Source organism: Prunus dulcis, chromosome 3, assembly GCF_902201215.1.
Source record: "Prunus dulcis chromosome 3, ALMONDv2, whole genome shotgun sequence".
Taxonomy (NCBI): Eukaryota; Viridiplantae; Streptophyta; class Magnoliopsida; order Rosales; family Rosaceae; genus Prunus; species Prunus dulcis.
This window is the reverse complement of record NC_047652.1, coordinates 21,005,073-21,018,005: the sequence shown is the minus strand read 5'-3', so window position 1 is coordinate 21,018,005 and position 12,933 is coordinate 21,005,073. Positions and strand designations below refer to the sequence as shown.

At 37.2% G+C, this 12,933-nt stretch overlaps 4 protein-coding genes across 4 annotated transcripts; 3 read left to right on the top strand and 1 right to left on the bottom strand.

Annotated features, from left to right (window-relative positions):
• On the top strand, positions 1 to 3,440 carry LOC117622790 (COBRA-like protein 1). The gene is made up of 6 exons (XM_034353562.1): positions 1 to 274; positions 854 to 933; positions 1,563 to 2,019; positions 2,109 to 2,268; positions 2,375 to 2,652; positions 2,829 to 3,440. Exons 1-6 carry the CDS (start codon positions 172 to 174, stop codon positions 3,119 to 3,121), a joined length of 1,371 nt encoding a protein of 456 aa, XP_034209453.1. The 5' UTR covers positions 1 to 171; the 3' UTR covers positions 3,122 to 3,440.
• A 240-nt stretch (positions 3,441 to 3,680) lies between these two features.
• Positions 3,681 to 5,965, bottom strand: LOC117623125 (COBRA-like protein 4). The gene is made up of 6 exons (XM_034353986.1): positions 5,804 to 5,965; positions 5,621 to 5,700; positions 5,036 to 5,492; positions 4,765 to 4,912; positions 4,369 to 4,646; positions 3,681 to 4,288 (listed from the first exon to the last, which is right to left on the bottom strand). Exons 1-6 carry the CDS (start codon positions 5,853 to 5,855, stop codon positions 4,005 to 4,007), a joined length of 1,299 nt encoding a protein of 432 aa, XP_034209877.1. The 5' UTR covers positions 5,856 to 5,965; the 3' UTR covers positions 3,681 to 4,004.
• Positions 5,966 to 7,147: 1,182 nt separating this feature from the next.
• Positions 7,148 to 8,069, top strand: LOC117623126. Its single transcript, XM_034353987.1, has 3 exons — positions 7,148 to 7,446; positions 7,571 to 7,659; positions 7,754 to 8,069. The coding sequence occupies exons 1-3, from the start codon at positions 7,423 to 7,425 to the stop codon at positions 7,899 to 7,901; spliced, it is 261 nt and encodes an 86-aa protein (XP_034209878.1). The 5' UTR covers positions 7,148 to 7,422; the 3' UTR covers positions 7,902 to 8,069.
• A 1,757-nt stretch (positions 8,070 to 9,826) lies between these two features.
• Positions 9,827 to 11,891, top strand: LOC117622863 (PI-PLC X domain-containing protein At5g67130). Its single transcript, XM_034353645.1, has 8 exons — positions 9,827 to 9,952; positions 10,048 to 10,170; positions 10,482 to 10,619; positions 10,740 to 10,838; positions 10,936 to 11,239; positions 11,309 to 11,532; positions 11,621 to 11,707; positions 11,786 to 11,891. Exons 1-8 carry the CDS (start codon positions 9,863 to 9,865, stop codon positions 11,816 to 11,818), a joined length of 1,098 nt encoding a protein of 365 aa, XP_034209536.1. The 5' UTR covers positions 9,827 to 9,862; the 3' UTR covers positions 11,819 to 11,891.
• Positions 11,892 to 12,933: the final 1,042 nt, after the last annotated feature.

Here is a 12,933-nt window from a genome sequence, read left to right as displayed (position 1 = left end):
GGCAAGGAGCACACACGTTACCGCGTTCGTCCCACTCTCTCTCCACCCTTTACGCTTTTTTCTGCGTGGAAAAACGAAACTTGTGCCACCCTCTTGACCAAAAAGAAACTTTTTGCCACTCAAGAAATAAAACTCAGACATTCGGACCAGAACACAATCTTTTAACAGAAAATGGGGCCTCTGTTCCTACCCATGATTCGATCAGTCTCAAAATTTATCAGTTTCACCATTTTGCTTCTCTTTGGACTTGCTTGTACCAGCTTCACTGCTACAGGTATCATCAGTCTTCCTCTTTCTCATTCAATCTTTCTTAAGTTAGTTTTTTTTTTTTCTTGGAATTTGATTATATTCATGGGTTTATTCCTTTTTAAGTCTATAGTGGCCTAATGTGTCTGAGTGTCTCATATTAGTTGAATTCTGTTCCTTGAAGGTGTAGTTGACTGTTTGATTGGAGAAATGTTTGTGAGGTTTTGGCAACTTTTGGGTTTTGGGTTTTGAGTTTTGAGTTTGACAAATGAGGAAATCAATTTTTGTTTAATATCAGAACGTTTAATTCTCTGATGTTTATGCAAATGAGTTTTGATGAAAAATATGGACCTTAGCTCTTGTTTTTCCATTTTTGAGTTCTGTTTTGGAATTCGAACTCTTTTTTTCTTTCACAAAGAATTCGAACTTGTTAGTTTTAACAGATGAGATACTGAAGAAAGAAAATTTAATCAGTTAAACTAATTCAGCAATCAAATACTTTCTATTACAAGGAAAATGAGAACAAGACTCCAAAATTACTATTTTTACATAATCTCTATTGATTCAGCTCATCACCGTGTTCATTGTTTTGCTTATTTCTTACCAGAAGCATATGATCCGCTTGACCCCAGTGGAAATATCACAATCAAATGGGATATCATAAGCTGGACTCCTGATGGCTATGTTGTAAGTGTTATTTGAATTTTGAGCCTGTGATAGCGGAGAAGTGTTTATTTATTGTTTATTGCACAGCTTTTCTAATGTGGCTGTCTTCAAAGAAAGAAATAAACATACAAAGAACATAGATAATACAGAAAAATGGTTCTGAATTCCAAGGAATAACAAGAGCTGCTTATCAAGTTCTTCAAACGTTAGTTGCCTAACGTGAACAACAAATGAACTTCATGCTTCCATTTGGCTTCTTGCTTGCACAGATTAGAGTGCACTCAGCCTTGGCATGAGCATAAGAAAGTTTAGTGAATCTTTCATAGCCTACACAGTGACTCTGATTCAGATTTTTTTTTTCCATAGAGTAAGATTGGGGTTTTTTGGTATGTTTGTCACTTGCAATGTACATTCCTACTGGGGATATTCTGCAATTAAACTTAGTCAGTTGAATGAGTCTTAGGGTGTGGTCCTCTACATAAAATTTCGAACACAAGTTGAGATTAAATCTACATCTTTCTCTTTTGGTTGAGTAAATTAAATCTCTGTTAGTTGTGAAAGCAGCATTTTAACATGGATTCATTTAACCTTCCACTTAAGAATAGTTGAATAGGGTAAATATCTAATCAACATTCTCTTTGAATAAACAGGCTGTCGTTACCATCTATAACTTCCAGAAATATCGGCACATTCAAGCACCAGGCTGGTCACTGGGATGGACATGGGCAAAGAAGGAGGTTATATGGAACATGGTAGGAGGACAAGCCACAGAACAAGGGGATTGTTCAAAATTTAAAACAACAATCCCCCACTGCTGTAAAAAGAACCCAACTGTTGTTGATTTATTGCCAGGAACTCCTTACAATCAACAAATTACAAATTGTTGCAAAGGAGGAGTACTTACTTCATGGGTGCAGGATCCAGCCAATGCTGTGGGGTCTTTTCAACTAAGTGTTGGTCAAGCAGGAACCACTAACAAGACGGTCAGAGCTCCTAAAAATTTCACCCTGAATGCACCAGGGCCTGGGTATACTTGTGGTCGCGCAAATATCGTCAAACCAACTAAATTTGTCACTCCAGATAAACGGAGAGTCACTCAAGCTATGAGTAAGTTATAATAATATTATGAATGTTTTTAAAGACAAGTGTTTGTGCTAAGAAAACATCGGTTTAATCTTATCTTTTGTTCATGACAGTGACATGGAATGTTACGTGCACATATTCGCAATTCCTGGCTCAGAAAACTCCCACTTGCTGTGTCTCACTCTCATCCTTCTACAATGACACAGTAGTGCCCTGCCCAGCATGTTCGTGTGGCTGCCAAAGTAATGCAACTCATCCAGGAAGCTGTGTAGAGTGAGCTCTCTTCCAGAATCACCTTTTTAAACTTCTTTTTCCTGATTTTAAGATGGAATGTTTCTTATTTTTCTATAAGACATTTATGTTCTCTGTGAATTTGCAGGCCAGATTCCCCCTATTTGGCTTCAGTTGTCTCAGCCTCTAGCAAGAATAGCTACATGCCTCTGGTTCGATGCACTAACCATATGTGCCCAATCCGAGTTCACTGGCATGTCAAGCTAAACTACAAGGAATATTGGCGAGTGAAAGTTACAGTTACAAACTTCAATTACAGGATGAATTACTCGGATTGGAATTTAGTTGTCCAACACCCAAACTTTGACAATCTGACGCAGAGTTTCAGCTTTAACTACAAGTCAATAACTCCTTATGCGACAATAAGTATGCTAATCCTGACTTATTATTTTTTCATATGTTCTTTAATCGTAGTGTTATTATGTGATTTGACCTGTACTTCAAGTTTTCAAGATTTCTAAAAGACCTGCATATGTTAATCTTCATTACTATGCGTGCGCATTGAAAGTTGGGAATGTGTAATCTGGTTTTCTTTCAAACAGATGATACAGCCATGCTATGGGGACTTAAGTTCTACAACGATTTGCTGATGCAAGCTGGGCCTCTTGGTAATGTACAGTCAGAGCTGCTTTTCCGGAAGGATCAAGCAACTTTCACATTTGATAAGGGTTGGGCTTTCCCTCGAAGGATCTATTTCAATGGCGATAACTGTGTCATGCCACCTCCTGATGCCTATCCATGGCTGCCAAACTCTGGTTTCCGACAGTATACCTCTCTGCTTACTCTAATCATGACTTCTCTATCAACAGCTGCACTCATGTATGTTCATGCTTAACCTGAGCTTGCAAGTGTTGAAATCTTAGATTTTCAAAGGGCTTAGTTGACCTCAAAATTTATGGAAGCCACTCAATATTCCATGCGTTTTGGTGAAATGCTTCCACCATGAAGTTAGATGGATTCGAGTATGCTGCTGGTGTCCATTTTTGTTTCTTGATACTACATAGGAGTGGGTTACTTCTGGCTATTGTGTTGTGTGTATATTCATGTAGTCAACCCCTTTCACTTGTAGAGTGACCAGGGTATTGTAATCGGGATTGTAAATCAATAAGAATGATTAACTAGCTATTGAATCTGATCATAGTATTGATCTTACAGTTGTTTTTCGTTCTCACATCTCATATAACCGGATTGATTCAATCAAATCATGGCAGTTCTGCATTAAATTGAAGATGCCATTTGACAAGCATTGACTCATATAGTTTTACTTTGAAGCACAAAATAGTCATTCTCTAATACCTTCTCTGTTGAGAAGGTCAGTTGTAAGCATTAACTTGTTAAGTGCAAATGCATATATAATTTTTCGAGTTTGGAATTGATCTTCAAGTTGCCAGCCATGTACAAAAATATCACCAGCATTAATTTAAATTCAAATTGCAGCACAAAGCAGAATTTAATAGATCTACTTACATCTCTCAAAAAAACAAAGATCTACTTACATGATACTATATTCCTGATGATGATAGAACATAGAAACTCAAATGCCAGACTCACTCTATTCACAAGATACATATGAGTAAGTCAAGTTTAGTTCGTCAAAGAAAGAGCCCTTGGAATTTTAGTGCCTATGCTTCATTTCTATGAGTAAAATATCCTTTACACCTTTGCTTCAAAAAACTTATTAGCCATATGGCCACAATTCCTAAATCTATGCAGCCAAATCACCAAATGGCTATCAAGAAGAAAATGAATGATGAAATGAATGTTGAGAAGGAAAGTAGATTTTGATAGGCAGAGTTGGGCAGAAAGGGGTAGGCATCAGGAGGAGGCAACTGGCACTCATCACCATTGAAGTAGACTTTGCGAGGAAATGCCCACCCTTCCTTCAAAGTGAATGTGTTCTTGTCCTTTCGAAGCAGCATCTCCGACTGAACATTCCCAAATGGCCCGGCTTCCATTAATTGGTCGTTGAAGAATTTCAAGCCATAGAACATACCAGTGTCATCTGCATATAACATAACATGACAGCTATGTTAGCCCCTGACTATGAGAACAATGTGGAAGAGGAGATTGTTGGGAACTCACTTATAGACTCGTAAGGAACAAGAGGCTTGTAATCAAAGCTGAACACTTGTGTGACATTGTTGAGATTAGGATGCTGAACAACCAGAGTCCAAAGCGTGTAGTTCATCCGATAGTTGAAGTTTGTGATCGAAACCTTCACACGCCAATAATCCTTATAGTTACGCTGCACATGCCAGTGCACTCTAACCGGGCACATGTGCCTTGTGCACTGCAGCAGCGGCTTATTGTCTTTCTTCGGAGTGTTAACTCCCACCATGCTCAGAATTTTGGAGTCACTTCTGTGACCCAATCAACATGGATCATGTTATTATTTATGCATACATCTCTGCACAAATTATGTAATATGTAGTTATTTTAGACTATATTTTGAAAATGTCCAAAAGGGTCATGACTTACTTGACACAATTGTCCTTGGTTTGGCAACCACAAGTACAAGGTGGACAAGGAATAACCGTGTCATTGTAGAAAGATGAGAGAGATACACAACAGCTTGGGTATTTTCTGGCCAGAATTTGTGAGTAAGAACAGGTCACATTCCAGGTCACTGCATAAAAACATGATGATGTTAAGTTAACCAGAGTATACTTATATATCAAATCAAATATTAGAATGAAGCACTTTATAAATCTCTAGATCATCATGTCAGCTAGCAGGCAGAGAAACTTACTCAAAGCCTGAGTCTTTCGGCGTCGATCAGGTGTCAAGAAAATTGTGGGAGGCACAACTCTTGCCCTGCCACAGGTGTATCCTGGTCCTGGGCCTAGCAAAGTGAAGTTCCTGGGAAGCCTCACTGTCCTGTTTGAAGTACCAGCTGATCCAACACTGAGCTGGAAGGCGGAGACAGCAGCTGAGGGGTCTTGGCCCCATGCACCTATCACTCCACCTTTGCAACAATTTGTGAATTGCTGGTTGTAAGGAACACCAGGAAGCAAGTCCACAAATGTGGGGTTTCTCTTGCAGCAATGAGGTATGTTCCCTTTGAACCTAGAGCAGTCACCTTGCTCCGTGGCTTGAGCACCCACTGCAGACCATATCACTTCTCTTCTAGCCCATGTCCATCCTAAAGTCCACCCCGGGCTCATGATGTGCCGATACATTTGAAAGTTGTTCAGAGTCACAACTGCCTGCAAAATACAATTCAGTGGAGGCATAGTCTTTGATACACATTTTATTATGTGATGACTAAGTTCATATGCCCTCTAAATCTTTTTACAACAAACTTCTTTCAACTATAGATAAGTAACAAACTCACCACATAGCCATCTGGTGTCCAAGACATGATATCCCATTTTATTGTTATGTTTCCATTTGGATCCAAGGGATCAAATGCAGCTGCATCAAACCACAAAACATACATGAACAACAAAAATCATAAGCAGAGAGAAGTGATTTTGTTTCATTCCAAGTTCAAGTGTTCTAAGGAGGAAGAGTTTACCTGCATATGAAAAGATGACAAGAGAGAAGAGAGCTGAGACAAAGAATCCCATCTCTGGTTCAAAAGCCTAATTACCAACTTGCCAATGATTGAATTTGGATTGTTAGACAAAGGCTCTGAAATCGATCATGAGCTTCCTAGTGGGCAATGGATGTGTATGTATTTAATAAAGATAGAGACTCTGGAAAGAAAAATTTGTTAGCTTTCTACATAGATGGGTTACCAAATTGTTGTTAGATACTTATAACATCTTCAATTCTCTTAGTCTCTCTCATCTGGAGACTTCTGTTTAGTTTTCCATGTCTTAAAGCAACTTCTAATGAGACCAGGCAGGGTAAAAAAATCTGTAGGGAGCACAACAACTCAACGGTCCGGATTGCAGCTGAAGGTGACAGATAATGAGGTTAGAAGTTGAAGCTAAGAAATTGGCCATACATATGTTACAAAAAATATTTAATCAAACCAGACAATGACATGTTATAATTTTGATTTAATATATAAAATCCCACTATATTATTATACAAGCTGGTTGCTTCTGCATGGTAAGCTCGACCCGTCCATAATAATCATTTTAGCATGTGTGTCATTAGAATATTTTATGTCTTGTCTGAAATCTTGCTCGTCTCCAAGGGTTTAAGTGAGAAGCATGAGTTTATAAATAAGCAAAACACCGAAGTAGGGACAAGTAATGAGTCCCTTTATGCTAGAAAGGCCACTCAACTGCTTTGCATTTAACAGACTTGAATTGGATTTGCTTCAACAGTAAAATGTCTCTCTTTTTGGCTGCAGTATTTTTCCACTCATTTCCATGAATCATTCAATTTGAGAAGGGATTCATAGCCAAACTATTGATGAACTAGTAATTTAGGTTAGATATAAGCATCAATTGGTCGTGCAAAAAGCATAATTTATAGCATTAGGTCATAAATCAAATTCATTTATTCAGTTTTATTGCTAATTTGTTAGCTTAAAACAAGAACAGCCCAAGTGCTTCTGTAACGATAAGGTTATGTTGAGGGGTTCAATTCATCCGTCCGATAATAACTCTGTAATTAATCAGATGACTATTAAGGGCTGATTCATTATAATCCAGATTTCTCATATTTCTCAATCTTTATGAAAATTGGGCTGGGGCATCTAGGCCTAGAATAGTTTTTTCTTTTTCTGGTATACTCTTGGCCCATATTTTATTTTTAACATTTTGATCTGTCACGGAATTAATATTATTCTTTTAATGTTTATGTTCTGCAAATATTTGATTGCCACCGCAGAAGAACATTCTAGTGATAGGATCAAAGACTTAAATTGTCAACCCACAGGCAAAGGCTACTGCCAAATGGCCATTGAAAAGTTACGAGTTTTAGAAATCCAGAGGCTAAGCCGCTGGTTTTAGGTGGTCAAAATAGATGCAGCCCACAGTAAGTAGGATAGACTTTCCATCTAGTTCCCCTTCCTTGTTGGTGACCCCAAGTCCACGCGACACTATATATACTAGGCGCACATAGAATTCCAATGTAACAGTAAAAAGCAAGAAGATAGCCTGTTTCTCTGTCTGTTGGTTGCCGATCATCTCATTCTCATTAGAGCAACAAAGCTAGACAAGGAGATCTTTATTTCTGATGGGGCGTTGGGTTAGGCCTGAGGTGAGCAAGCTTTAGTTCGGCTTTTGTTTGTTTAGACTCGGTTGGTCAGCACAGTGAACCCGTCAAAAAAATAAAATAATTTATAAATGAAAAAATTTCATGTGTGGGATTTTGCTTTGTTTAGGTGTACCCTCTAATGGCTGCAATGACGTTTGTGACAAGCTTGTGTGCATTTCAGCTTACAAGGAACGTGTTCCTCAACCCGGATGTCAGGTACAAAATATACTTATGATTATATGTATGTATAATTAAAGGGTCCTAATTAAATTAAACGTGTGATTAAGGAATTAATTTAATTAACTTGCAGAATCGACAAAGCTAAGCGTGGAATGGGAGTGCTGGAAAACAAAGAAGAGGGAGAGAAGTATGCAGAGCATGGGCTGCGCAAGTTCCTCCGCACCCGCCCGCCTGAGATCATGCCTACCATCAACCAATTCTTCTCTCAAGACGAATGATATATCTACAAATCTATTCTATTCTATATGACATTTACTTGTAAAAAGTTTACTTGGGTTGGGATTTGTAATGTTATGGGTTCTTTTGTTTTGCTTTGCTTTGGGCCAATTTAATTATGTTTTGGTGATATTCTATAGTTATGTTTATCAACTATCCTTTAAAGTTAATTCTTATTTTTTTAAAGAAGAACCATCCCCTAATTCAATTCATGATTCTTCTTCTTAAATAAATATATCATGACTAATAACAGTTGGTTAACCCAGTTGATTAAAACAATAAGCTTGCTCTTTTACACTTAAATTTGAATACCTTACGCGTAAAACTTATCGTAATTTAGATTATCGTTTATACATAGAGCTTTTATTAAGGGATCCCTCAAATTAGCTTATTTGAAGGATACCATTGTAGGGCCCACTTTATATTGTATTTCACTAATCCAAACTGTTTTTTTTTTTTTTTGTAGATACTCATTCAAAGATCATCTTTACAAAAAATCACTTGAATCCGATATCACTCAATTGAATTATTGAAATTTTAGTACTTTTTTGAAGTACCATGTTCATTGATTTTGTAGGACACAATTGGATATCGAAACAGTTTTCGATTTGTCTAATTTTTTTCAAGGATGATCTATGAATATAGACTTAAAAAATAGATGGTTTCGATCGTTGAAAAAAAATTCGTAGGGGACCCTAAAGAGTATCTCTCAAATAAAATTATTTAAGGAATCCCTCAATAGAAGAGGACTGTCGTTTATATAATATAAATATATAAAAATATATATGGGCTCTGTTTGGGCTCTAATATTTTGTTATTTTGGGTTGCTGCCCAACATTCAAACCTCTTGCACATTAGCCTTTAAAATTCTTCTTGAATTAAACACTTTGAGCTATGGACTCGGTTTTTAGTGGATCGGCCCAGGACTATTTCTTTCTGTGCCTTTTGTTAATTTCTAAAGAACATTAATCTTGTTCAGTTGAATTGTATTAGAATTTACAGGGATGCCGATAGTAATGTAATTGATTGTAATGGGATGGGAAGGATGCTAAGTATATCCTCGTATATATATTAATATATGGTCTAAAAATATATTTGCATTACCATATATGGTAACTGCTGATTAACATGGATTAGTTTCCTTATCCTACATTTCCTTTTTTTTTTTTCTTTTTCTTTTAGTGCTGTTATTTCCATCATCCTATTATATTTCTTCACTCACCATGTAAATTTGAAAAAACAACCATATATTTCCACCCACCATTATTCTTAAAATACTCTTTAATTTTTAATTCATGTAATCATTAGTTTGAGACATATGGAGATGATCAAGTTGTGTTTGATGAATTGGATCAAATTCACGAGTCATACGCTTTCCTTCATCTTTTTTTCTCTGTGTCAAACGGTAGAATAAGTGGGTAATATGAGTTGAGATTTTTTCCTTAAGTTCTTTGAAGTTATTTTACTAAGGAGTAAAATTATCTTCAAAATTTTAAAGATAAAATTAATGTAAAAAACAGGAAGAGTGATGAAAATAACGGCACTCTTTCCTTTTTTCTGCGTAGCCATTAGTCAATTTTTCACGAGAGAGTTTGAGTGACGTGTCAAACTAATGAATTATGGGAGCGAAAGTTAAATGTTCCGTTACGGTTCGACTGATTTGGCCAAACCCCATAATTTTTAATCTATTTTCATCTTCGTCTGACCAACGTTTTTGTTGTGAATTGTGATTGGATATAATCATATACAGCCAAGTTCCCATTTTAATCATTTGGATTTCAGCATTTATATCCAAATCCGATCGCTATAATTATGTATCCCCGGCCTCAGTTTTAATTCCTAGTCTAAAGTTCTGCCGAGTTCTTCGTTTTCTCAGCCGAAACTGAGAAACCCAAGCTGCTCACCAAAACCCAACAAACAGATACATTATTTCCTTTCTTCTTCTTTTTCTAGTTTAACGAATATGAAGACTCGGCAGAACTTGCTTTTGATGATCATAGCTAGTGCAGCGGTTTTCAGCGTTGCCACAGCTTGCTCCAACGGACAGTGCAAGGTTTGTGCCTGCCTGCCCTTTTTCATTATGAATGAATGTTTGTGACAGGAAAAAGAAAGAGTAAAGCTTTATGTTTTTGTGGTTTGAATGTGTAGCTTTTAGAACAATGCTCAACAGACGGAGATTGTGAGGCAGGGCTTTTCTGCTTCTCTTGCCCAGAAGCCTTTTCCGGCTCTAGATGTATAAGATCAACCGCTACAGACCAATTCAAGCTTTTGGTATGTCCAACTCAGTCTCTATTTCTCTCTCATACACACTCACATACGGAGACTTTGTGAAGTTTCCAACTTTACATTACAATACCATCAAAGGAAAAAAACAGAGATTTTTGGGGGACATGGAATCCATCCAATCCAAGCATGACTTCTGCCGGCTCCTTCGGATGTCACAACAATTGAACAGAACACAATGGCCCTACCAAACCCATTCATTGTTTATTTGGGCCTTCAAATGGGCCCATTTAGGCCCAATAAGTTTTTTTTTAATTTTGATTTATTTCTTGTTTTTGTTATTTGCTGCAATGCAACAGAACAATTCTCTACCATTCAACAAGTATGCGTTTTTGACAACCCACAATGCTTTTGCTATTGAGGGAGAGCCTTCTCATACTGGAATTCCTCGCGTTACCTTCACAAATCAAGAAGATACTATCACTCAACAGCTAAATGTATATATGCCTTGTGCCTTTCTCAATTCTATTTAATTTGCTGCTTAATTTATAACATGACTTGTTTCACTAAACTTTCTGACCATCATTTTGTGTGTCATCTTCATTGACAATTTACAGAACGGGGTTCGAGCCTTAATGCTCGATACGTATGATTTTAAAGGAGATGTGTGGTTGTGCCACTCTTTCAATGGAAAATGCCATGACATTACTGCATTTGTAAGCAAACCCAGTTGCCCCATTTCATTCTTTTTTGTAACAAATGTTTTTTTTTTTTTTTTTTTGGGGATTAAGAAAGTTGCTACTTAATTAATAGGAACCAGCTATAGATACCCTCAAGGAAATTGAAGCATTTTTATCAGCCAACCCAGCAGAAATCGTCACATTGATTTTAGAGGACTATGTTGAAGCTCCAAATGGATTGACAAATGTCTTCAAAGCTTCTGGGCTGATGAAATACTGGTTTCCAGTGACAAGCATGCCCAAAAATGGTCAGGACTGGCCACTGGTTAGTGACATGGTTGCTAAGAACCAAAGACTACTTGTATTCACTTCAAAAAGTGCCAAGGAACAATCTGAAGGGATTGCATACCAATGGAACTACATGGTTGAAAACCAATGTAAGAACCCATCAACCAACTTCAAATTTTTTACTTCTTTACTTTTTCTGAGTCTTACTTTGAACACAGATGGGGATGGTGGAATGAAGCCAGGAAATTGTCCAAATAGAGGAGAATCAGCACCTCTAAATGACAAGGCTAAATCATTGGTGTTGGTTAATTATTTTTCTTCCATTCCCATCAAGCAAGTCAGCTGTGCAATTAACTCTGGGGATCTCATTAAAATGCTCTACACTTGTTATGGTGCGGCTGGCAACCGATGGGCTAACTTCGTCGCTGTCGATTTTTACAAGGCATGCCTTTTTTTCCCACTGTTAATTTCTTGGTTTGGAATGAAACCAGAGAAATTTTATTCGCACAAATGCTTGGTTTCTGATGCAGAGGAGTGAAGGAGGAGGGTCGTTTCAAGCTTTAGACAACCTGAATGGGGAGCTCTTGTGTGGATGCAATGATGTACATGCATGTGTGGTAAGCTAAAACAAATTTTGATTGCATAAAGATAGTTTTTTTTAATATTATTTTATAACAATTTGTGTTTGATTGCAGCCAGGATCACCTCCAGGGTCTTGCCAGCCATAGCAGAGACTATAGAAATTCATGTAATAAGCTTAAATCCTCATCATGAGAATTGTATTAATCTCGAGGAACTGGCATGATTTGTAATTGATATCTATAAACAGATGTGTTAAAAATCGTTGTCGTTTCATTGCTTCATAGAGGAAAACAATATGTTGTGTCGTCTGTCGTAGGCCTTGAAAATGCTTGGCCCACGGGTCTAAAGACGTGGGCTTCTCCAAACTCGAAAAACGTTAGCATCCAATACGAATGTTCCTTATAAAGATGGTTTCATTTCATGTGCATTGCACCAAGATGAGAAATTTTAAGGTGTCTTCTGATTCTTTATTTCCGGCCACGATTGCATGCGGTTTATGAAATTTGAACTCATGATTTCTTTCAACAAAATAAAGACTAACTCGAATCTTATTAACCCGCACAGTTTAGTACCATTAATTTGAAGTTTGAAGTGAATATAGCATTATTCTAAACATTTGTGGAAAGGAAACCAGTAATGATACTGTCTTTTGGAGAGAGAACATTCTGAGAAGAAAAAGAAAAGCCCCTAGTGATTATGTTTCTAAATGGAATCCTTTGCTATATATATATATATATATATTTGCTGCTTGAACATCGAATCAAAATCCCAAAATTTTGGCTTTTATTAGTGTATTTCCATGCTGTGTTGCGAGAAGAATGGGGCACAATGATGGAAAGTGGGAGTAATTAGATAATAGAAAGGAAAATCCTGAATTATCCTTTGATGCATATTTGTAATGGGAACCAACCAACCACTACTGGTAGTAAATGGGCTCGCACCTTATTTAGTCCAGGTTTTGTCTCTTCCAATAATTGAGTAGTACTACATCCATCTATATCCAAAACCACTTTTGGTTTTGTTCCACTTAATTCCCTCTCTTTTATGACAAGATTGCTGGATTTAAGATGTTACCATAAATTCAAATTACAATCTAACAATTTCAGACCAAAGTAAGTTCTAGAAATGATCCGTGACCGTCACGTCGTGTTCTTATATAGGTGGATTGGTAATCACCCGTGACGGTCATAACTTGTTTGAAGTGGATGTCACCTTCACTGAATGATTAGGGCCATGGGCCAGTATTTCCGCACATAGGAAC